Here is a 25,217-nt window from a genome sequence, read left to right on the forward strand (position 1 = left end):
TATATACAACGCACCAGGAGAGTTCATATATACAATGCACTAGGAGAGTTCCTATATACAACGCACTAGGACAGTTCATATATACAACGCACTAGGACAGTTCATATATACAACGCACTAGGACAGTTCATATATACAACGCACTAGGACAGTTCATATATACAATGCACTAGGACAGTTCATATATACAATGCACTAGGACAGTTCATATATACAATGCACTAGGACAGTTCATATATACAATGCACAAGAAGAGTTCCTATATACCATACACTCCAGCTACAACCAATTAAGCACATTCAAAAAAGAATGGTTTTCAATTTAGACTTAAAAGAAATCTATCGAAGTGTCTATCTGTCGCTCCGACAGGTAAATCCACCTGGCTTATTGACGAGCTCTTTTAGAAGGTACATTTCCCACTTATCAGCAGCTCTACGGTTGAACCAAAAAAGGACAAAAGCAACAGCTGCTTTTTAAACACAGGAGTATGAATATGACTCCCAGGCTTATGAAATAAACCATTTTAAAATGTCAAGGACTGCCAACATCTTGCTAATCCACCCTGTCCTGTTCGCCCTTTCTGTCTGCTATTTATATTAATAATTCATCAGCTTAATGCTGGGTGTAAACGGGATCATTTTCTATATTGCCACGCTGAAACAAGTCCTTCTGCTACAGTATTATTGTTGCCACTGGCAACGACAGGCCATAGTATACTTCAGCATCTGCCTGCAGCTGAGAACGCAGTTCATGGATACAGATCATAAAAACACGTCAACATATCCACCAGGTCTATGTGATTTTGTGAGGTTGAGCAGGTGGGGGAAGGCCTGCAAAGTGACTTAACCAACCCCCCCCCCCCCAATCTGCAACCACTCAGGAAAAGGATTTATTTATTTGTGTTTTTGAGCCACACAGATGGTATCCTGATATAGCATGAACGTATGAATTGAAGTGAAAGAGACCTTGGTATTACTGTACCTTTCATTTTGTGCTGCACTGTTGTTATAGTCTCCATTTAGACTGTAAAAGAATAACAGGTATATTGTCAATGCACTTTGCTCTTTAATGAACTTCTGTTTTGTAAAGGAGGTAATTCAACATTAAGTTGACCGTGCTTAAGAGAACTTGAAAGATGTTGCCTAATTGCTTGGCACTAGTTTTGTGAAAGTAAATAAATGACTTTTGGACATGGAGCTCAAAGCTTTTGGGAATGGTATGATCATCTCACCTCACCTGACAAAGTACATCATTACTGCAACAAGCATACACTGTCTGTTGCTTTTTTCATGACTTCTCTTCCCAGGTGTTGATTTCATATGTTCTTTGGATCAGATAATAGGTGGGTCACGCCACAGTTAATGAAAAGGATTAAAAGCCATGTTGACTAAGCCTTTGTAGTGACTTAGGTAAACAACCACTGTAAGCAAAGCATGTTCTATGTATTTGCTGCCCTGCAAGCTTTCTTTGCATAAGGTTTGCAAACCCTTGCATGTGGTATAGTGGATACATTATTACCACTGAGTGAAACCTAATCTTAAGAAAATACCAGTGCAGTGTCTGGTATTCATGGTCCCCCAGAGACTGGAGAGGACGACAGGTCAGTTAGAAAGTTAGAAATGATGATGTCACAGTTCTAGAAAAAGAATGTTCAGAGTCTAAAAATCGTTGTAAACGTTACCTGTTCAGGGATAGAAATAAGACTCCCATTGCATACTAGTATTATATTCCTGGTTTTACTGCCTGTTTAATAAGAGCCAGTTTAAGTTTTCAAGGAGGAAACTGAAAAGCTGTCACGCTCTGCTGATGAGAGAATCCACTCCTTGACATCTCCCTCCCTGACTCGCTGACTTCCACAGAAAAATAACCAGCTTTCAGCGCTTACTGTTCCAGAGCTGGTGTTTAAGTGCCTGGCCTCATTTGTCAAATGGGTTTTTCCTCTTATGAAAAGTGCAATGCTTTTAAAATTTTTTTTAAAAAGTGTTTGTGGCAAATTAAACCGCACACCTTGTTAAATACAAACTGGAATCCGTGACTGATAGTGATGAGTTTGCCTCTTTCAGAACCCCTCGGAGCAAAGGAGCTCAATATGTAATTACTTGTCCTGTTCGGGGGTCTACATTTCCATTCTCCGTCCTGATAAGCCCTGCTATCCACTGTTCCCAGTGCTGTGAATGGACTCACTCCACCTCGTTAGCCTGCTGATCCTTCCCTTTAGAATCAACGACCAGGGCTGTCTTACAGCACTGCAGCAGCCCATCCCATGAGTCAGCAGTATCACATTAACCTTGCCTGAGCTGAAACCCAAAAGCCTCTCTACACACATAGATTTATAACCCTTTACTGGCTCTGTCACATTAACGCTGGTGCGCCGTTTACACAGAAAACATTTCCTTTTTAGAGTCTCCTTCCCCAGAATAAATCGGATATCGTTGCAATGCTGTATTATTGAAGAATGTTAATCAACACTTTCATTAAAGCTTATTAATCTTCTGTGGCGGCACACAGTGTATCGGGACCTGCAGAAACCACATCAGTAATAAACTGCTCTCCTGTTTTAATGAGTTTAATCTAAATAACCTTATAAAATTCGGTCCCGATGCCCTCCTTTGAGTACAGTAACAGTACAATTAGCAGAGTCCCTATGCAATCCGAGCATCCCCTCTCATATCTGTAAACTCATAGCCTTTGAGAAGGGGGTTCTTGTTTTTTTTCTGTTATATGATTCTTCAGTAATTACGGCTGAGCTGGCTATTGTTTAGGTAAGGTACTGTATGCACAGAGTGGTAATGGTATTGACTGAGAGCTATTTATTTATAATGTGTTTTTTGTGACAGGCTTGGGACAATGGCACTATAGCTATTAGGTGTGTGCAGAAACTCATACTCATGGTCATACTCGGAATCGCCTTGAAGAAGTATTTATCAGCAGGTATTCAATTCATTCATTAACGTGTTGATTTCATAGCAAGAAAAGCTGTCCTTCCCTCAGTTTACCAGTCAATGGGAATTAGCCTCCGCACTGAATGGTTTAAAAGTCAACTCTCATTGTCAGTTTATGGCCCTGGTACGCCAGTAAAAATGTGAGCGCCTGGGATCAGAGGAGAAGATCTATTGATGGTCCTATTCAAGAAGTTTCCAGTAATGCTTTATTTGAACCGGGAACGACGTCCACACTTTGAAACAGATCTGCTGAATACAGAATAATAATATTATTGGGATGTGCGACCGGGGGAAATTCTGCAATCTAATTAAGGATTAAGTGAATGTTTAGAGTAAAATTGCGAGTTAGGGTTAGGGTTAGGGTTGTGTGTTGACAGGGTTAGGGTAGACAGAACATGTATTATTTCATAAAATGCTGCAAAATAATATTATTAAACAGACCTGAACAATTACAGTAAAGTACTGGTGGCTGAAGCAATGCACTTTCAGTTGTGGTATTTTGTTAGGAGATACAGGGTTATGCAGCCTTTATGAAGGGGTTATGAGTGCAGTGTAGGTATGCTTTCCAGGTTGAAAATGAGAAGCTTTATTTGTTTCTGTAAAATGTTATTAGCACAGCAGCAGACAACAGAGTTTGCTAGATTATAATGTGCCGTGTTCAAGTTTTCTCAGACAATGTTACACAACGAGATCTCCACCTACACATGTTTACTGTTTGTGATTAACATGGATTTTCAGCTGGCAGCACAAACCGAAGCAAACTGAGACAGCTAATGGTGCACTGATGCAGGTGAAGTTTCACGATGCAGGTGAAGTTTCATGGTCTAGTGACAAATGTTATCTCTCACCAACTAATCTGACTGAAGAGTGCAGACATCATTTGCAAGCTGCAGTAACTACACATGACACCTTCAAGGAAGGGCACATCAAACATCTTAATGCGAATAAAGTTAGAAAACTTAAAAGTACTTCAGTACTAACACAGGCTTTGGATATTTATCCAAAGATTCCAGGCACCTGCAAAAGAAGTGATGCTAAATATATTGCCCTACACAATGCACTCGTACAGGACACTTCTTTATTCTCAGGGACACAAGCTTCCATTCACTACACCATTCTGTGTCTCCAAACAGGTCCACGCTCCTGCAATGTACCGTACAAGGTTATACAGGACACCTTCCAGTCGTTACAGCTTAGGCTGTTATCAACATGAGCATGTAAGGTTTATATAAACCTCAACTAATCAAACCGACAGGGGGACAGACTCTAAAGGCAGCGCGTTACACAACACTTCCCGTCGCTCTCACTGTACATAAAAAAACAATGGTCATGTGATCACTGCAGGGAAGACGGCGACGCCCATTTGCCCATTGCCAGGGTTTGTTGATTCTGGAAAGCCTGTTTGTACTCTGTGTGAAATTAGGTTCATCAGAGCTACCAACTTCTCCTGGCACATTCGCTAGCAAACACAGGGGAGTTTGTGATTATATTCAGCAGCTTCAACGCTAAGGAGTGGCTGCAGCAGTGGGTTTGAGAGAATGTGTAGATCCATTTTATCAGGACAGTGGTAACTGCTGTGTGCGGCTGTCAAGATTCTTTCTTTTCTGTTCTTTATAGTGATCTTTTTCCAGCAGAGAAACATGGACCTCTTCTTTGACAAAGCATAGCAGGTGGAGACTGTGTGGCAGGAGGTCTTTGATCACTTGGTCTTCAAGCTTTTCACTGTCAGAGACAAAAGGCTCCCCTATATTACTCCCCTACAACCACAATCTAAAGCAACCACAGGTGCAATTCATTTATTGTCTGCTTTGTAAGGATTTCCTGTTAATTTTAAGTACCGAAATAAAATAGAGAATTAAAAATGCACACTATACAATACAGTAAGCAATATAAACACCACATGTTTTAAGCTTGATATGAGAGCCTTTGTCAAAATGACCAAAACCCTGTTAGCATACTTAGCTTCCTCAGCGGGAACGTTTTGCTAACAGGAAACAATTGTACTGCACGATACATTAAAATGGTTTGTTTCGAGAACAGCTTCTGAGACCTGGATATCATTCAAAAGGACTAACAAGATTAGTTGTGTGAGCATTGCACCTCATGCCTTCCCCAAGTTATGTGTCACATAATAACAAGTCCCTCTCGTTCCTCTATATTCCAAATATGGCACACAGTCAATCAATAGTAAGCAGGTGGACATTGGGAAGGGGAAGGGTTTGGATCTGGGTTTGGGGTAGATTTATAAACACAAGCTGGACCAGACATTATAAAAGCAACATCTTTAAGAAACAAGTTTAAGCAGATACACCTTTTGGCTAGTGCCTTCAGCAGCCTAACTTCAGTCAGTGAAACCAGTTGGTAACATGTACAGGCGTTTTATGATACTAGCCACTGAAGTCTCGGGAGCAGCGTTAAGGATATCCTTACTTTGCCATGCCGGCAACACAATTTGACATGTAAACTGGATGCAGTGAAAGGTTAAAAGAAACCTTTGCTGTGGCACAAAGATAAAGGTTTTATAATGCACTGGTAGCAGCAGGGAGACTCACTCATCAGGGAATGAGTGCAGCTCCCTGAGAGTCAGAGAATGACAGAGCGCTCAACTACTCCTCAACCTCTCTGCTCTCTTCAGCTCCTGAATCCTTCAAAAAGGGCGCTTCTCATTCCCGAAGGGGTGTTTCCTACAGCTATTGCTCATAATGGCTGGGATCTGGTATCCCAACTGCAGAAACACAATCTTTGTTTTCCCTCCAAAAGTGATGCTGTTCTTGGTGTTGAACACAGGCTGATGTGCACAGGATAAGAGGCTATGAACGTCCCTGTCATGTTAGCCTTCATAGGTTTGAAATACCGAAAAGCCTAACAATAGCAATTCAAGAACCCACATTAACCTTGACATTACAGGCTGCCAAGAAGACATTGCAACCCTGTTAAATCTATAAAAAAAACCTGCAACCACGTACGCTATGGCCTCTAAAACAACTCTAGCAGACGTTCCGAGCCACTGATCTCTCAAAAGTAGTTTGATTGAGAATAACCTTCTTGACAACTTGATCTCTTTTGAATGACCTTAATTTAAAACAGCATTTTCTTTACAATAAGTGCTCTTGCACAGGGTCTCAATGGTAATCTCTCATTAAATCCTAAATGATATTAAACTCTTGCATCAGGTTTATAGCAGGGGTGTCTAATCACAGTCTTGGAGGGACTTTTGTCTCTAGGTTTAACAGGTAAAATGACATAATTAACTACTTCAGGGTCTGGACGCAATTTTAATTGGTTCCATTAAACAATTTTATTGTAGGATATTCACAGCTTTAGTGGTCATCATGCACCAAAAAACTGCACTCTTATAAAAGTATACTTCATATTACAGGGCTTTATCAGAATACAGAACAGTGTTAGTATCTAGAGTTTCTATTGGATACTCTTAATTCCAAAGCCGGAAACTAGAAACTTTTCTTTTAACAGTTTATTCAATCAAAATGTAAATAAATGGCAGTCAGGTTGAAAAGGGCTGTCAATCAATATTTAAACACCCCACCTGTTTCTACAAATGATTGTCTCAGATCATACATTGAACTGTCAGCATATTTATTGTAGATACAATCAAGTTGGATATGCTACTGCATATATTACACACTGCGAATTACTATATGTAGCCTGGGTGAAAGATTATGTAATGGAGTTTATCGGTGACAGCAGAAGGAACATAGTCTCATGCAGACTCATCGATCTGCTCATAACAGCATGGAACAGTCACAGTTCAAGAACTGTTTGCATGCAAAAGAAATGGAGGCATTTATATAAGTTCCCAATGCTTCCTGTATAGTATCTATTTCCAGCAAGGTTGGAGATGGGAGAATTGGAAAGTTACGGAAATGAATATGTCCCAGTATTTGCTGTAGGGCAGTCTGCAATTCTGAAGTTCTCAAATTAAGTACAATAGCAAGCCTGTATTCTGATCTGTGCCTCATCTGACAAACTCACACTAAGATGAGCAGAGCAGGAGGAAACTGCTGTGGACGAGTGTCTAGCAGTGCTGTGTTACCAGACCTCAGTCTCACCCCTGACCTTATGCAGTACAGCACAAAACCCTCTGTCAGGGTGATAAATGCCTGGAAACCAGCTCAAAATCAACCCTTCTTTGAAACAAGCCAAACTGACATTTCAACAGCTAGCTTCCAGAAACTTCAATTGCAATCACAGAATTAACAGCTAGACCAGCTTTTCAGTTACATTGCAAGTTCAAGTTGGTTGAAAACTTTGACCATTTGTTCCCCTATTAGTGGGGCAAATGCAATGCCCCTGTGACGATGAGACACTCGTTACCCCAAATACCCAAAGCTGGCTGGCTGGCAGGACCTTGGCAAAACTAAAACCAACGACTCAGTCCTGGGCAATTCGAGAAAGAAGCCTACTGACATACAGATCTACCACACAATTTCTATTTGCTTTTGCCAGACATCCTAGGGGGTTAAATCACACACGGATACAGTTGCAAACATCAATATCTTTTCAATTAGCCAAGAAACTATTTTAAGTGCACTTTAACCACTGAGGTCGGGACATCCAGGTTACAGCGAGTATGTTTCCTTGTTCTCACCAGCTTTTCCCTTCACTTAGTTTGCATGGTAGTACTGGAAGGGAAATGCTTTTGGGATTGTTTTGGTTCCAGTGATCACAAATCAAACCTACCAAAGTGCACTTAACAGCTGCTTTATTTAATTAAAATGCATGCCAATGCTGAAAGCATTCTGTTTATTGGTTTAAGAGATGTTGTACTCCTCTTGGTAAGTCTCTGCATGGTATATCACTGATTTTTATTATGTTCCTGACAGTTGCAAGCACAGGAAAAGGAACATTTCTCAGAGGTTGTACTGCATGGGTATTCAATTCATGCAGCTTGCTTGATCATTATAAAAGCAGAATTACTCTGCAACAACTATGCAAATGCCCAATTATTTTACCCCTGATTTTCTCTCCAATTTAGAATGTCCAATTATTTTTTCCCCTCACCACAGCAAATCACGAGGCGCCTGGCCAGCAGAGTCCGCTGTAGCACGATGAGGAGAAACAGTCCCTTCCGGTTTTGAATCCCTAATCCGCTGGAGCGCCACGGCCAATGAGACGCTCCCTCTGGAATCCTCCACATAAAACATTTAAACGTTGTTTTATAGGCTGGTCTTTTCTTTTAACCTAGTCTCATTTGTTAATGAAAATATTTCAAATCAGTAATTTTCTACAATAGGTTCCCCTACAGGTTTAGACACATTAGGAGTCATTAGTGCGCATTGGAGTTGGAGAACAACAGTAACCAGTAAACTCCTCTCGCCCTGTCCAAACCAATCGTAGTCTCAATACACCCACCAGCAACGCACCCCCTGCAGTTTGCATGGCCTGTCCGCTAAATTAAGGTTACCTTCAGTTACACTGTCATTTCAAATGAAATGCTTCACAATTCCCCTGGCCCCTTTCTCTCTGCTACTCTACCATATAATGCCTCCTCTCTCATCACTTTGTGTGAGACCGAACACAGTACTGAGCAATGCCTGTAGTGTTGCTATTGTTACATACAGTGCACCATGTTCTACATTTTATACAAGTGTGTCAGAAGTGGATACCTGTATTGAATGTAGCAGGAGGTTTCCGGCAGTGCAGTGGCATATTCTCAGATAATTCAAGAGTGTCAATCATGTGCGCTCACACATGCTTTGTCATTGTGGGATCTCTGGCTCCAATTCCAGCCTGTTTCTTCACATATAGTAAGTGATGCACTGAAAGGAGTGGATTGAGTGGTATCATCATAAAGGCATCAGGATGAGCCAATTCTCATATTACAGGAGGAAATACCTTTTTATTTCATTTGATTATCATTTCACTGAAGTGCTTATCTAAGACAGCCCATCTGCAATGCGTAGATGCAGAAATCCTGGCTGAAATATTTTGTTCATATTTTTTTCTTATTTTTTTTTGCCAGCAGAGGTTTTGATCCCTGGTTATGAAACACAAAACAGGGATCGGCACATCATAAACAAATCTTCAGAAACAGACAACGAAAAACTTTCGCATTTGAGCAATAATACCCGACAGAGAGGTGATCACCATTTATTACGGACTGGGTTTACTGGCCATTAAACTGGTGACTGCAGATGTGAAGGGTATTAAAGCACTCATATGCTCATGAGGATATGAAGTGTGCATTGTATTTCAGCTTCACTGGAAACATTTCTTCTGTTGTGTATTCTATGCCTCTTAGCTCAAATTCAACCCTGACGAAACTGCGATTAACTGTAACAGCTCTTAATGATGAATATTTGAAAATGCTGTCACTTAAAACTGAGATTGATTTCAGCTCAAGGCAACACAATACCACTCTACAAGCTATCGCAGAGCTGCACAGTAATTAAAAATGAATGCTCCTGAAATAGAGCCCGCTGCAAAGTAACCTGTATGAATCGGCCTTGAAGTTGTGTGCAGATTGACAGATTGAATTTGGATAGAAAAATGTACGTGCGTGACAGGACGAGCCATTATCAGAATCTTTGAGAGCTCCTTAATGAATCCCTCTTCTTTCAGCAGGCAGGCAGTCCGACATGGAACATCGCCGCTGTGCGCATGGGTGCTGTTCCAGAATGTCAGGTCAGTGGTGCTGAAACTGTGTTCTCTGCAGCCGCTCTCAGGGGCACTGAGGCAGCCAGGTTAGCTCATGCAGTAAAATATAAAGAACCTAGGAGTCACGAGTACAGTTCCACGACAAGTGGCAAAACAGCTCTATAAACGGTTCTAGAATATGCACGTGTAGGTTCTGCTTGTAAAATGTCCTTTGAATTCTTGTTCCCTTGCTTCTTGCTGAATATTTCACAGAATTTGATATGTGCAAACACATTTGAAATTATATAAGCTTTAATGACTTTTCAAACAATTTCAAAGCTGAAAGCTCTTGCAGATAAACCATACATGAAAATACCATTAGAGCTTTTACACGCTCGTCAACTATTATTAAAATGACATACTGTACAGTACATTAGTATGACTGAGTCTTGATTATGGACTATACTTTTCAAAGACATTCCACACAATCACTAAATCCCTTTGGCAAAACCAAACAGCGCCACACCTGGAGGTATATAGGATCTTACTTTCAGCCTTGATCCTGCCTCCAGCAATGCTAAGCAATTCCACAGGACGCTTGCTGCAAGATCAGAATCACTAGAGCTGTTCATGATCACAAGCCAAGGATCCTGTTATTTTAAGACACTGCTTGGCAGTAGATTTGAATACTGTAATATACAGGGCTGGTACACTCACACATGCTGTTGCTTACATAGCTTGTGTAGAGTGTTGAATTGCAATGCTGGCACACCATAAGCCACGGGAAACACAAAGACAATCTCACTGGAGACTGTTGAAGCCCATATTGCATTGCTAATCAACACTGGGTGTAAACATCACCCTCCGATACAATGCGGAATATAATGAAAGTACGTGCCTTTCCCTTTCCAGATTACTTTCCAAATAATTTAACATACTCCGAAGCATACTGTACTGGAATGCTGAATCCACAAAACATGTTTGTCAAGAAATAACAGCGTCCCACACCCTTCAGCTCCAAGGCAGAATCAACCTGCTGTGCAGAAAACATTCTCTACTGCAGATATCAGAAAGATACCAATCTTTCAAACTTCAGCACACTGCAGGCGAGGCCCCTATTGAGTAGACTGGAATCAGTATATATATATATATATATATATATATATATATATATATATATATATATATATATATATATACACACACACACACACACACACACACACACACACACACACACACACACACACACACACTGCTGAAACTGTCAAACCTTACAGAAACTAAACCTAGCTAACCACTTTTATAGGGTCTTTTGGGGTTTGACTCAAACAGCAAAATGACGGATCCCAGTGTAATCATAACAGATAATTACACAGGAAACTACACATATTCTTACTGTTATTACATTTCTGAAGTAGGTACTTATTATAACGCAGAGTGCAGCAATGCCAGCGCGTTTTGCGCCCCCGCGACCTTGCCCAATCTCTTGCCAATGTGTTTCCAGTCGTCTCCCTCACTAGAATCCCGGCTCTTTATTCACAGCTGCGTTGGGACAGTCTGAATCAGCTACTCTTGCAGAGGAACCTCGTGGTGTTTTGCCTCTCCATCTAATGTAATGCACCAATTATGGAATGAATAAAAGCGTCGTTGTAGCTTCCCTTAAGCAAACACAATACGTTTCTATATCTTCATGTACTAAACCTGCTGCTTACAAACACGCTGACCAACAGGCACTGTCGTGTCATGTTTGCCAGGAACTGGATATGAACATAACTAAATTATGAACAGTGCGCATCTTTCAGCAAAGTGGGGATGCCGCGTAGGCAGATGAGCGCAGCGCTGCAGTCACAGTACTGCAAAAGCCAAGTGTTGATCTGTAAAACGTGTATAACAATATATCTATCTATCTATCTATCTATCTATCTATCTATCTATCTATATATATATATATATTATATATATATATCTATATAATATATATATATATATATACACCACATATAATGTGCATTATAATAACTTGTCGGTTAAAATAATAATAATAATAATAATAATAATAATAATAATAATAATAATAATAATAATAATAATAACACGTTTCATTCATTTATAATTGGACCCCTTACAATGGGCGGAGCCACTTCTTAATAAAAGCAGTTAGGGTATAATCTACTGTACAGTTTCCACAATCTGCACATTTTTAATCTAAGTACTCGGTAATTGTGTTTTTTTTTTTTTTTTTTTTTTAATTTCTACAGTACACTCGCTTCTCTTCAGTCGTGCACCTGTTCTTGTTCCAGAGATTCTCTCTGCAGCAGTATCGATACAACAGCTGCGGCACTTCAAACCCACCCGCTGTATCTATAACTTCAACACAACGCTACCCGCGCCTTCGAGTCGGGTATGTATTCTATAAGCCTATTTCACAGCGACCCGGGTACAGGTATCGAAGCTGACAGCACTATCAGATTGAAATAGCTCACCTGCTGCAGTTCTCCCCAGCAGTGATTGCTGCTCTCGGATTCAGATCCCACTGTCTTTTCTGGAAGAGCAACAAACAGAAACGCCCACCTGCTCAGGGACCGTCTGTAAACTAAACACCTTCATCGTGAACGCATGTCTCGTCCCGCAGTCCAGCATTCCCTGTAGAGACAGGAAGTGGCGTCTATTCTATTAACTGAACAGAAGTAATATGCTGTGTCATATGTTTCTGTGACTTTTTTTAAATGCAGCTGCAGCCAAAAGAGTACCAACTCGCTATAGCTATAAACCGGACAATCGTAATGCAATGAATCTACTAACAACGTATCGACTCAGTTAATTAAATGCATACATAAAGTAATGAATAATAAGAATAATAATAATAATGCATATTTCCAATAAGCTGTAACATTTTATAAGTAAGTTGAATTGCAACTGTTTAAGAGCTGAAAACAAGTAAAAAGGTCTAATAAAGCAAATTATCACTTCAATTAAGAGTCTAGTTAAGTAATTGAGAGCTCGGTTGGAATGAAAACCAGCAGCCACAGGGGGTCCCCAGGACCGAGTTTGAGAAGCCCTGATTTAGATTGTAGAACAGGGGTCTCCACCCCTGGTCCTGGAGAGCCGCTATCCAGCAGGTTTTCTAGGTGTCTTTACATCATCAGTGGCTAAAGATCTGGAACACCTGTTAATCTTGACTAATTAAGCCAATACTTGGTTCAATTAAGTAACAGAGAGATTGGATGAAACGAAAACCAGCAGCCACAGTAGCTCTCCAGGACCAGGGTTGGAGACTCCTACTGTAGAATGTCATCCATCGATCAGGAGCACTTGGCCTTATAAAACGACACAACAAAATACAATACAAAACAGCATTTCAATTAACTTTGCATGGGGAAGCACTTAACATAATACATTAACGGTTGAATGACATGTCACAATGTTAATTTAAGTATAACATTATCTAGGTTTAACAAAGCTTAGCAGATTTTAAGTCTGCACGGTCTTAAAAAACAAACAAACAAAAAAATAATAGTGACACCTGCTGGTGGAAAATTGTTACAGCAGAAAGCAGTGTCTCTAAAATAGGGCTACTCAACCCTGGTCCTGGAGGGCCGCTGTCCGTCCAGGTTTCTGTTCCAACTGTATCTTAAATTACTTAATTGGACCAACTAAGTGCTTATTGGAAGCTTAATTGGTCCAATTAATCAATTTAGTGTACTGTTAGAACAAAAACCAGGAGGGACATCGGCCCTCCAGGATCAGGGTTCAGTAGCCCTGCTCTAAAAGATGCCGAAATAGCTCGATTTTATTTATTTTTTCTCTCTGTGATCGCAAGCTCATATTTCTGTAAGTGCTATTTGCAAATTGTATTTATTTACTCTCTGGTGATCGCAAGCTCATATTTCTGTAAGTGCTATTCACAGCACAGCTTTGCAAATCAAGCAATGTCTCTTATTTACACCCCTGGTGTTAGGGTGAAGGTTAGGGTTTGGGTTTGGGTTTGGGTTAGCGATATGGCTAGGGCGAGGGTTTGGGTTTGAGTTAGCGATATGGCTAGGGCTTGGGTTTGGGTTTGAGTTAGCGATATGGGGTTTGGGTTTGAGTTAGCGATATGGCTAGGGTTTGGGTTTGGGTTTGAGTTAGCGATATGGCTAGGGCTTGGGTTTGGGTTTGGGTTAGCGATATGGCTAGGGTTAGGGTTTGGAGGGCTAGGGCGGTTAGGGTTTGAGTTAGCGATATGGCTAGGGCTTGGGTTTGGGTTTGGGTTAGCGATAGGGCTAGGGCTAGGGTTTGGGTTTGGGTTAGCGATATGGCTAGGGCTTGGGTTTGGGTTTGGGTTAGCGATAGGGCTAGGGTTTGGGTTAGGATAGGGCTAGGGTTAGGTTTTGGGTTTGGGTTAGCGATAGGGCTAGGGTTACGGTTAGGGTTAGGGTTTGGATAGTAATAAGTAATTACTAGTAATAATTCACTGTTTACACACAGCCCTAGTGTAAATAATCTCGGTTTCTGGTTTTGTTTGTGCATGAGTTTAGTATGTTATAATAACGATCTGGTTTTCCAATTTGCGTTTTCGTTTTGCTTCCGTGCTACACAGGTTCATTTTGCAAGTAAAATACCTCATGTCTGTTTATCTACCATATTCCACAATGTGCGATGTGCACAGAATGCAAAACTATTCATTAGACTATGAAAGGCGCTATATAAAAATAAAGATGCATATTATTATTATTATTATTATTATTATTATTATTATTATTATTAATATTATTAGTGTAGAAGACCTCGGAGTCGTGTTTCTTCTATACTAGGAATGGTATTTCACTATAAAACGGAACACGATTTGTTGGGCTATTCACGCAGCCTTTGAAGACCTTGCTGCTACTCGGTGTTCGCTGTTTCTTTCCATCTGGGAAATAACACACATGAAACAAAGAATTGATCCGCATCCACACACCGATAGATGGCGGTGGAACATCCAGCTATTCTAGGGCAGCTGTAGCATTTGGCAAGCGCCACTATCGTCTTGGTATCTCATGTCGTAACCTGCTTTTTTATTATCGGTTGTCAGTGTGGAGGGGAGGATGCGGTCTGGGTGCTGAAGGAGCAGCTCTAGGGAAGCCGACGGCAGGTACAGTTCCATACAGAACCTTTGGGTTAAACGTATTGTCCTTGTACGTTCTGTTATTGTAAGGTTGAGACCAGACGCGTAGAAAATTGAGTACCGAACCGAACGTGGCGGTGTTTGTGATCAGTGACCGTGTGTTACGTGTAAATAATCCTACTGTTACACAACACAAAGCCAGCATCATAGCAAGTATTAAAATAGCCCTCTATTATTAACACATCATTCTGTCCACGACCAGGGGGCTATTGAAAGTTCACCCATGTCTCACAAATTGCTTATTCGGTCTTCCAATCTTTAATTGTGCTATAATTAAGGTTTTTAATATTTTAAATATTACTAAGAATAACTAAATAATACGGTTAAAACGAAACATTTTTGAACGACTACGACGTTTTTTAGTGTTGAATTATGAATTTGACATGACCTTTTAAAAGCCGTCCACAAGCGCCATTGCAGATGTATATAATCTTGAGAAAAAAGGCAGGAACATGCGATTACATTCACTGAACATGCGATTACATTCACTGAACATGCGATTACAGTCACTGAACATGCGATTACATTCACTGAACATGCGATTACATTCACTGAACATGCGATTACATTCACTGAACATGCGATTACATTCACTGAACATGCGATTACATTCACTGAACATGCGATTACAGTCACCGAACATGCGATTACATTCACCGAACATGCGATTACAGTCACTGAACATGCGATTACATTCACTGAACATGCCATTACATTCATTGTTGTTGTTATTTAAAATAAATACTGCTTAATTTGTTTATGAAATTAAAAAAAACAAAAAACAACAAAAAACAAGAAGCCTAGGTCTTTCAGACTAGCTTAGCTGAATATTTTATATTCCTAATTACCATGCTTTCAACACTTACAGATCTACAGCTATGACCAAAAGTGTTGCATCACATTGATTTTTTATTTTTTGTAACTATATGAGCCTAATTGAGTTATTTGATTGGATGTCATGTAATCAAAGATGCTGCCGCTGATTGGTTGTATATTTCTAGCAGGAATGTATTTCAAGATGCTCAAACTCCGGCTCCTCAACTCCATCGCTCCTGCCTACTTCTTCACAGCCACCACGGTGACCTTTGCCCTGCAGTTTTACTTCTTCATTCCGGCCATCTTCGAGAACGCTGACGCCCGGATCAACTCCTCCACCTTGCTCCACGGCGCCTTCTTCCTCTTCCTCATCCTCAATGCTCTGGGCAACTACGTCATGACGATCCGCTTCCCTGCCGCCAGCGTGCAGGACGCCGGGCCGCTGGTCTGCTCTCCGCGCTGCTCCGACCACGTGGACGCCCACTACCTGCTCAACGGCCGCCACTTCTGTAAGCTCTGCAAGAAAGTGATCCTGAGGCGGGACCACCACTGCTTCTTCACTGGCAACTGCATTGGGAACAGGAACATGCGCTACTTCATTATGTTCTGCGTCTACACCTCCACCACTTGCCTTTACTCTTTGGTGCTGGGGGTGGCCTATCTCACTGTGGAGTACTCCATCTCCTTTGAGAACCCTCTCACTTTCCTCACCCTTCTGCCTCTCTCTATTGGCTACTTCTTCCTGGGTGGGTGCTGCTACTGCTTATGCCGATCACTCAAATGAAGTCTGAAATGACCAGTGTATTAATGCGATTTGTTTTTGCCTTGCAGGTGCAATCCCAGGGCTGCAGTTCTTCATTGTCCTCATGCTGTACGTCTGGCTGGGGATCGGTCTGACCTGCGCAGGGTTTTGCTGTCAGCAGATCCTGCTCGTGGCCCGGGGGCAGACCTGGTGCCAGCTGAGGAAGGGGCAGGTGGTTCAGACACACAGCCCCTGGAGGAGCAATCTGAGCGATGTGTTCGGGAGGCAGTGGGTTCTGGGGCTCTTCCTCCCCGTGCAGACCGTGGGGCGGCTGCAGGACCACGCTGCTGATCAAAAAGACTGCTGAACACGCCACTGCCATGTATGCAAGCATTTTATTTATTTACAACAGTTCTCGTTTTCCGGCACAATTGTGGCTCCAACATAAGTCAGAATCACGTAGAGCTCTGGCCAAAAGTTTCGCACCACCCATGAACTCATTTCGCTTCATAAAGTCAAATGAAACATGCTGAATTCGTACCGCTTTGTACCTAACCTAATGAAAACTGACATTTCGAAATATAACTTGAAATACTGTGCTACTATTATGGCTTCCGGTAGGCTTTTGCAATATAATTTGTATTTTCTTTGATTACATGATGTTAAATAAAGTATCTAAATTATGTTTTTGTTTTTAAACAATGTCTTAATCTTAAAATCCTAGGTGATGCTAAACTTTTGGCCTTAGCTGTTGAGTATAGCAAGATTGTGACCCAGACAGTGGTGTTTTTAAACTATTTCCTCTAAAAGATTTCAGGGATTTTGTCTTTTCCTGGGATATTCAGTTGAAGTCGGAAGGGCTACGAAGTGCAGGAGCAGGGAAAGAAAAGCATTTCCATTTGAAAGCAGGCAAGTGCTGTGTTTTGGTATCTTTGTAATGTAGATGTGTAGCACACACCCTAGAAAGACTCCATAGAAATACCTTATAATCTCCAGCTTACCCTTTGAGTGCAAATGGGAATGGAATTTTTCTATCACTTTCTATATGAAGCCTTTGAAACTAAAGCTTGTATGTATCTGTATGTGTGGTTTAAAGATAAAGGTGAATTTGCACATCTCTGCAGTGCAACTCTCAATTGCTTTTATGGGCAAGGTAGCACCAGCTTGGAAGAACCAACTGGCAGTGCCACTATAATATGTATTTTTTTGTAATACTGACTATTAGTTGAAAAAAATGTTTCACTTTGCTTTCACAGCATAAATGCTGTCCTCAAAACATGCAATTAGGTGAATTAGTGTTGTGGTGTGACAAATAGGCTTTTGTTGGCAAAATAAAACCCAAAGCATTGTCCCTGTAAGGCTGTTGTATATTCAAAGGGAATCTGTAACGGCTCAAGTGGCTTCTGCTGCTAAAAGAAAATCACAAAATGATCTGATTGGATTGCATCCTTCTTTCAGTTTTCTTCCTTCAAATTATGCATTTATACAGTCTAATTAGACAAGGTGATAGGAATACATTGTTTGGGATTGTATGATTCTCTCACAGTGCAACATCAGTTTCAGCAAAAGGTTTTTTGTATCATTCCAGAACTTGGAGCTAGCATTCCAGCAGTTTCAGTGCTATTTTATCGCTTGACTTGTATAGTGTTAGGGCTGAACCACACGTTAACAGTATTCAAAACATTTTCATACAGAATATGGATGTTTTCAATTCATAGCATTGTGTAATCTCAGCAGAATCTGTTTTGTTATATAGCTTATTGTGGTCATAAAATTAGGGAAAATGTGAGCTTTTTTTTGTTTTTTAGTAATCAGCTTCTGAATAATGCAGTTAATTTTTTTTTTTTACTTTATTTCTTAGGAAAAAAAATTGTGTGTAAATAATAATGTAAAGAACATCAAATAAAAAAAGCAATCTGCAGTGTGATTTGGAACAGGGTTTTGCTGTTACAGTATCAAACCTGGTTGCGTTTTCAGTTTTGACACCCAGATTTAAGCTACATGGTATCAATCTTAAAACTCAAACAAACATCTGTTTTGATCAGATAATTAAGTGATCAGAACAGCACACAACTATGAAATGCAATATTAAGTCTACAAGGTATAACATTTTGCTTTTAGAAATTAGTTAAATAAGCTTTGAAACAATGTATTTTTGTATGTAAAGCGAAGCCCTATTGTAATTTTTGATTCGTCAGATCAGGTATGTATTTTATATGTCAGGCAGTGTAAAGCATATCAAGATTATACATACATGCTGCACTAGAAACAAATGTATCTTAAAAAAAAAAAAAAAAAAGTGATACTTGTCTGTAATGTACTTTGTCTTCAAACTATTGTGATCTTTATTACAGCTATTTTAATAAAAGACTGCTTTCATGATGTTTATTGGGGAGTTGTTTGTAAATTAAGAGAAGGGGCACTGGTTTTGGTTTCATACCGTACATACACGACAGACTTCAGTACAACAGTCACATGAATGGGCATTTGTGTAGATCTGTGAGTAAGCACCAACATACCAAAAAAAATATAATAAAATAACAAAGCAACTTCTTTTAGAAAAACAAACATTTGTTTATTAAGCAAAGATGTTCAATGCAAACACAATCCAGTAAAAAAAACTCAAAAGTACAAAAAAGTTAAAAAAAAAAAAGGTTAGTGTAGTACTGTACATTTTGTAGCATACTCCAATTGTATACCTCACAGTTGCATAGATTTTAAAACTCCCAATGAGGGTTGAAGGGAAATGCCTCAAAAGACAGTATACAAATATAAAAAAAAAATTCAGCTTCAATATTAAATTAATCTAAAATCAATATTGCTTTTGGATGTCAAACACAGTGCTACCAAATTACTATTGGTGCCAAAGCCCAAAAGACAAAACAAACTGGTACACACTATCCTTCACTATATTGGCATTAGTGCAGTCTAATAATGTACCAATTTAAAATCAGGCAGAGAAACAAGACAGCAGTGTCACTCAACAATAACCACGTTCATGGCATCATGCGAGCTACAACTATGTTTTGTTCCTCTCGGGATGAAGGTGCTGAATATGGGATGTAAACATTCCCTGGGACCAAGCTGAGCTCATCTCTTACTGTGTGCGTCACCCTAGCTAAGCCTGACCCAGAGTGCATACAAGAGCTTTAGAAAAGCAACATCACTCAGTGCCTGTCATAACATGAGACATAGATAGATCATTCACCTGACTGTACATCACTCAGTGCCTGTCATAACATGAGACATAGACAGATCATTCACCTGACTGTACATCACTCAGTGCCTGTCATAACATGATACATAGACAGATCATTCACCTCACTGTACATCACTCAGTGCCCGTCATAACATGAGACACAGATCGTTCACCTGACTGTACATCACTCAGTGCCTGTCATAACATGATACATAGACAGATCATTCACCTGACTGTACATCACTCAGTGCCTGTCATAACATGAGACATAGACAGATCATTCACCTCACTGTACATCACTCAGTGCCTGTCATAACATGAGACAGACAGATCGTTCACCTGACTGTACATCACTCAGTGCCTGTCATAACATGATACATATACCCACCATTCACCTCACTACGTCAAATTACGTAAAAATGCATGCAGTTGATTTTAATACAAACAGGAGTGAACCAAAAAATTATGCAACAAAAATAAGATATCGTGGCTCACATGAACAATATTGCTCAAGTCCAAGGAAAAGAGCTGGGCTGTTAACATTATGCCTCATAACAATTAAAAAAGAAAAACAGGTTTGCGAGGTAGTCACTGTAATCTAAGAATTTCCATAAGACACAGGACAGTGTATGATGATACACTGGATTCTGAGCTCCACAAGGTATTTTGTGAAAGATGAAAGATAGGAAATGATAAATTGCCACAATAGCAAGAGTACAGAAAAATGTGATGTTTTTAAACTGGTGATGTAAACTTATTCCCAAAGTGAGGAGAAGTCTGGCAGTTCACAGGGTTGTGCGATGGAGTTGGGAGCTTTTCCTGCTTAAGGCTGATTCATACTTCAGGACAGGTCAGAATTTTTTGGAAAGTAGCACAGCCTTTTCTTATGAGTCTGCGACCCGAAATCAGTATAGGGTTGGATAACGTTGAAAAACGTCAACACTTGTTGCATGGTCGGAGTGAAGCGGCACAGCTTTTACAACTGCCTGCTCCTGACGTATAGCCTATTCATCTGTGACAGAAGAGTGAAGAGGCACAGCTTTTACAGCTGCCTGCTCCTGACGTATAGCCTATTCATCTGTGACAGAAGAGTGAAGAGGCACAGCTTTTACAGCTGCCTGCTTCTGACGTATAGCCTAGTCATCTGTGACAGCAGAGTGAAGAGGCACAGCTTTTACAGCTGCCTGCTCCTGACGTATAGCCTATTCATCTGTGACAGAAGAGTGAAGAGGCACAGCTTTTACAGCTGCCTGCTCCTGACGTATAGCCTAGTCATCTGTGACAGCAGAGTGAAGAGGCACAGCTTTTACAGCTGCCTGCTCCTGACGTATAGCCTAGTCATCTGTGACAGCAGAGTGAAGAGGCACAGCTTTTACAGCTGCCTGCTCCTGACGTATAGCCTATTCATCTGTGACAGAAGAGTGAAGAGGCACAGCTTTTACAGCTGCCTGCTCCTGACATATAGCCTAGTCATCTGTGACAGAAGAGTGAAGAGGCACAGCTTTTACAGCTGCCTGCCTGACGTATAGCCTGTCATCTGTGACAGAAGAGTGAAGAGGCACAGCTTTTACAGCTGCCTGCTCCTGACGTATAGCCTAGTCATCTGTGACAGAAGAGTGAAGAGGCACAGCTTTTACAGCTGCCTGCTCCTGACGTATAGCCTATTCATCTGTGACAGAAGAGTGAAGAGGCACAGCTTTTACAGCTGCCTGCTCCTGACGTATAGCCTAGTCATCTGTGACAGAAGAGTGACGAGGCACAGCTTTTACAGCTGCCTGCTTCTGACGTATAGCCTAGTCATCTGTGACAGAAGTATGAACCAAGCCTTAAACTTCAGCAAGTCACCACAGGCACCAGGTGGCACATGTGATACAGCAAAACAAACTGGAAAGAGTGCTCAGATCTGACTACAACTGACTTAATTAATTCTCACAAACACACAAAGCAGTGATTCATGCAAAATAAAGTGAGACTTTCAATTCATATATAGCGATGGACGATACATTCCAGACATATGAAAGTATTTTACTTCAATAGCTGCCGTACAGTTTCCGTTTGACAGTTTAAGACATGCAGTATGTTGTATGATGCACTTCTTAAAACCAAGACAAAGCAAATGTGTTTATAATTTTGCACGTGTATAAACCAAATAAATAAATTAAATAAACATCCTGCATCAGAAGAAATATGACCATTCAAATATACTGTGATCCGCAAGAAAAGGAATTGCAGGTTTGAACAAATTGAAGAATAGTGGTGGCCCTTTTCAATAGACTTAGACATACCGACAAGTATTGAAATTAAAGGATCTATCGTGCTAACCCACCTCCCACCGAGAAACAACAGTATACCACAATGCACATTAAAACAAAACAGAAACTAATAACTCTCTTCAAACAGCTCCCTCAAACGATCATAAACTGCTACAAAAAGATGTACCTTCATTATAAAATAGCTGCAAGAACTTTCCAATTGCAATACCACATGCAGAGATCATGGTTTAAGGTGCATTTCCCCACAGAATAAAATGTAAAGCAAATGGAAGGTTAACAGGACACGCAGTGTCAATAAGCAATCTGCAGGATGTAGTGCAGAGGGAGTGCTCCCTCTCACTCAGTCCAGAGCTAAATCACTTTGATTGGTTTTGCCAGAGTTGCTTTCTTTGGTAACGCATGCAGGGGTGCCACTCGCGAACATGCTCAGTTGGAGCTTGGACCAGACCTGTGGATGACCGCTTTTGATTGCTTCAACAAAAAGGTTGGTTTGTTCTTTCAGGCGATCTAACTCGCTCTGCATTTTTCGATTCTGTCTAATCAACTCCTTTGTCCTCAGCGCGATACCCAGCAGCCCTGACTTACAGAGGATGTTGTAGGTGTTGCAGAAGCGCTTCCTCTTGCTTTTCTTGTCACACTGATTGCCGACCGAACCGTCCCGTTGGCTCTTTGAATCCAGATGATCACTAGCAGGCAAAGCAGAGGACGGACAATTTGGTATTAGTGCAGGTGAGGGGCATGGTGGGGCTGGAGGGCATACAGTGGACAGTTGTTCTTGAGAGTTCAGAACCGGTTCTGATCCACTTTCTAACGAGCTGCTGGGGGCATCTGCTTGACTTTGCAGAGTGCTTGAGCCTGTGCTCAAAGTGGAGGACTGGCTACATGATGCTGTGCTTGCTGTGCTTTCCCAGCCCGTCTGTATTTTTTCCCTGCTATGCCTGTGTTTGGTTGTTGCTGCCTGGTCCTCACAAGCAAAGCTGGAACTGCTCTTCTCCGTACAGCTCTCTCCCGGGTGCGGGGCTATTTTGGGATAAGATTTCAAGATAGGCAGGCAGTTTCCTGAACTTTGTTTCTTCTCCTTGATGAGTTCTTGTCGGGTGGTGGCATTTGAGACAACAGGCTGGAGAAACACAACCTGGGGCTGGAAAGCCCAAGGTTTATTTTGGGGAACGGTATTATTTGGCTGTATGATGAAAACAAACACTCAAGATGAATGACATTTAACATGAAAACATAGCATGTCTATTTAAAACTAGTAACACACAATGATCAACTGCAAAATCTTAGTTTCAAACAAGTCTTATATATTAAGAATTGTGCCATTTAGAAAGGGTTCAATAAACAGCGAGCTGCCCCCAGTGTTATTTACCTGTTTAAGCAGAACATTGTTCATGACAATCACAGGGGAGAGTCCAGGGAAAGCACCTCCTAGCACAGCCACTTGTGCTGGCTGTGGCATGGATCCCATGCTCTGGGACAAGGCTTTAGGCCCATCCTTGCAATCTGTGTTCTCTACAGCACTTACATACCCTGAACCGGAATCTGTGATTAAAAAAAAAAAAAAAAAAAAACCATAAATAAACAATAAATGGCGCAGGTATTCACAGACAAAAAACCCAAAACATATTTTTACATTCTACAGTACGCTGACTCACTTAAGACAACTGTGATATACAAGAGCTACGATCACAGCATGCTAGTACAGGCCTACAGAATACCTGATAATGAGTATGTACATTTTCAAATTCAGGAAACTGGTTCTGAAGATGTAACCCTTAAATCCCAAGCAGCAGAGAGAACTCAGTAATTAGTCAGTGTTCCAAGACCTACATCCTGCCCCCTTCGTGAAGGTGCCAAGGTTAGGCTTGTTCGTACCAAGTTAATCACATCTGGATGAGGGGCTCTGCAATAACAACAGGGGGTAACATCACAATTGCCTTTATTAAAAAGATTTAACTGCTGAATACAGACCTGAAAATCCAGAATCCTTGTCACAATCCCTCTTCGCATTACTGGGTTGCAGATGCCTCCGCTTGCTCATAACCTCGCTGTGCAATCTTACACTGGGTCTCTTGTGACCTACACCTTTACAAGTACTGCTCATTGCTATTTCTATGGATTTCTTTAGATGAATATAAATTTCTCCCAGCGTGACGCCTAGGGTGACAAAAGAAAGCATCATTCATGGTTAATTTCCTCCAATATTCATCATTCTCTAAATGTACGCAATTTGGGTTGAAAACAACGTTCCTGAATGTTATTAAAAATTCAAATCTGTATATTCAAATGTAAAATGTGTATTTGTAATTCTTTTCACGTTATAAACGTTTTGTGAATTTTTCATTATGACATCTCTTACTTTTAAAAGTGCATTTCAACGCTGTACCGCACACGTGTTTGATCGATGTCCATGTGACGTCAAGCAGATTCATGTGACCTTGACATCACTGCACTGCGAGAAACTAAAGCAAGCTTTAACATTATTATAACCGGGACATTTACGCAGAACATAATGCCAATTTCATTTAAAATTATGATTGGTCATGCTCCACTGTGACAATGTTTAACTGCTTGAATATAATAAGCAAAAGCGATTAGTTTTGGGGTATTATTAAAAAAGCAGTTCGACCAGTTCACTTGAGGCGACTGGCTATTCTGATCTTGCCTTCACCATGCCTGCCTACGACAATGTTCGTACCAAGGGCAATGTGGCTGGACTAACTTCTACTGCAAAAATACTAAACAAACACCACATGCACACTGTCACTCGGATTTAAAACAGCAACAAAATAAATGAAACCTAATCCACTGTAGTGCTATCTGTGCGTGTCTGTGTGTGTGTGTATATATACGATGGACGGCTCGACGGCTAATAATCGTGGCCTATGACCATAAAAGATCACCGACGCGCATACCTGTTTGTATTCGCGCTGCCCAGTGAAAGCTGTCGATGTCTCTTCGATATGCTTGCTGAGGACACGATGCTACCCCTCTAAACGCGTCTTCCAAAACAAGAAAAACACATGACAGACGCCTTCAACTTACGACATTCTTCTGTCGGTTTACGACGCGGACGACCAGAAGTTGCCGTAGAAACCAGACGGACGTATCCAGCCAGCAGGGTAAGCCCGCCCTTTTGTTGCTTTTTAGCGCTCCGATTGGTTACTATATTGCCATCTAAAAACCCGAGGTACGTGCAGCATGATTGATAACATGCACTGTACCCAGCCTCACTCGTCCTAGGATTTTCTGGTCTCAGTTTTAACCAGCGTCAGTGATAAAAGAAAGGGTAAGACAGTAATTCAAAGCAAATACCCCCTCGGCAATATGTGTTCCAAGGACGCGCTCCCTCGAAGTTATTGCTTGCTTGGCTCCAGAAATCCCTACAGTCTGCACTTTCGTTGCCAATTGGTTCCCGGCCAAAAGTGTCCGGATATTCCCTTTGCTGCACTGTAAACAGCTGTTTCATTGAGAGACTCATATCCTACAATAACAACGC

At 40.9% G+C, this 25,217-nt stretch overlaps 3 protein-coding genes across 7 annotated transcripts in view; 1 reads left to right on the plus strand and 2 right to left on the minus strand.

Annotated features, from left to right (window-relative positions):
* Positions 1-12,167, minus strand: part of LOC121324526 (calcium permeable stress-gated cation channel 1-like) — a 37,852-nt gene extending 25,685 nt beyond the window's left edge. Inside the window, exon 1 of one of the 2 annotated variants that reach the window (XM_041266525.1) lies at positions 12,026-12,167. The gene's annotated coding sequence lies outside the window, so the exon portion shown is untranslated. The remainder of the gene's footprint in view (positions 1-12,025) is intronic. The other variant, XM_041266526.1, reaches the window with a different exon arrangement.
* Positions 12,168-14,503: 2,336 nt separating this feature from the next.
* LOC121324045 (palmitoyltransferase ZDHHC22-like) lies at positions 14,504-16,900 on the plus strand. Of its 2 annotated transcripts, none has more exons than XM_041265457.1 (3): positions 14,504-14,655; positions 15,690-16,250; positions 16,336-16,900. In XM_041265457.1, exons 2-3 carry the CDS (start codon positions 15,695-15,697, stop codon positions 16,611-16,613), a joined length of 834 nt encoding a protein of 277 aa, XP_041121391.1. In that variant the 5' UTR covers positions 14,504-14,655; positions 15,690-15,694; the 3' UTR covers positions 16,614-16,900. The 2 variants fall into 2 exon arrangements, with proteins under 2 accessions (XP_041121391.1, XP_041121392.1); XM_041265458.1 differs by having other exon boundaries at positions 14,505-14,655; positions 15,693-16,250.
* A 4,085-nt stretch (positions 16,901-20,985) lies between these two features.
* On the minus strand, positions 20,986-24,808 carry LOC121324604 (CLOCK-interacting pacemaker-like). 3 transcript variants are annotated; one of them, XM_041266673.1, is made up of 4 exons: positions 24,634-24,808; positions 23,690-23,875; positions 23,088-23,260; positions 20,986-22,901 (listed from the first exon to the last, which is right to left on the minus strand). In XM_041266673.1, exons 2-4 carry the CDS (start codon positions 23,820-23,822, stop codon positions 22,059-22,061), a joined length of 1,149 nt encoding a protein of 382 aa, XP_041122607.1. In that variant the 5' UTR covers positions 23,823-23,875; positions 24,634-24,808; the 3' UTR covers positions 20,986-22,058. The 3 variants fall into 3 exon arrangements, with proteins under 3 accessions (XP_041122607.1, XP_041122606.1, XP_041122605.1); XM_041266672.1 differs by lacking the exon at positions 24,634-24,808 and adding an exon at positions 24,078-24,610 and having other exon boundaries at positions 20,986-22,859; XM_041266671.1 differs by lacking the exon at positions 24,634-24,808 and adding an exon at positions 24,078-24,609.
* Between the last annotated feature and the right edge of the window lie 409 nt (positions 24,809-25,217).

The sequence above is a fragment of the Polyodon spathula genome, chromosome 12, assembly GCF_017654505.1.
Source record: "Polyodon spathula isolate WHYD16114869_AA chromosome 12, ASM1765450v1, whole genome shotgun sequence".
Taxonomy (NCBI): domain Eukaryota; kingdom Metazoa; phylum Chordata; class Actinopteri; order Acipenseriformes; family Polyodontidae; genus Polyodon; species Polyodon spathula.

Excerpts from the sequence above, each read along its gene's own strand:
- LOC121324045 (XM_041265457.1), top strand. The coding sequence starts at position 15,695 with ATGTATTTCAAGATGCTCAAACTCCGGCTCCTCAACTCCATCGCTCCT. Across the intron at positions 16,251-16,335 it reads TATTGGCTACTTCTTCCTGG|GTGCAATCCCAGGGCTGCAG; the intron begins GTGGGTGCTGCT and ends TTTGCCTTGCAG.
- LOC121324604 (XM_041266671.1), bottom strand. The coding sequence starts at position 24,150 with ATGAATCTGCTTGACGTCACATGGACATCGATCAAACACGTGTGCGGT. Across the intron at positions 23,261-23,689 it reads CAAGGATTCTGGATTTTCAG|ATTCCGGTTCAGGGTATGTA; the intron begins GTCTGTATTCAG and ends TTTTAATCACAG. Across the intron at positions 22,902-23,087 it reads ACAATGTTCTGCTTAAACAG|CCAAATAATACCGTTCCCCA; the intron begins GTAAATAACACT and ends TTCATCATACAG.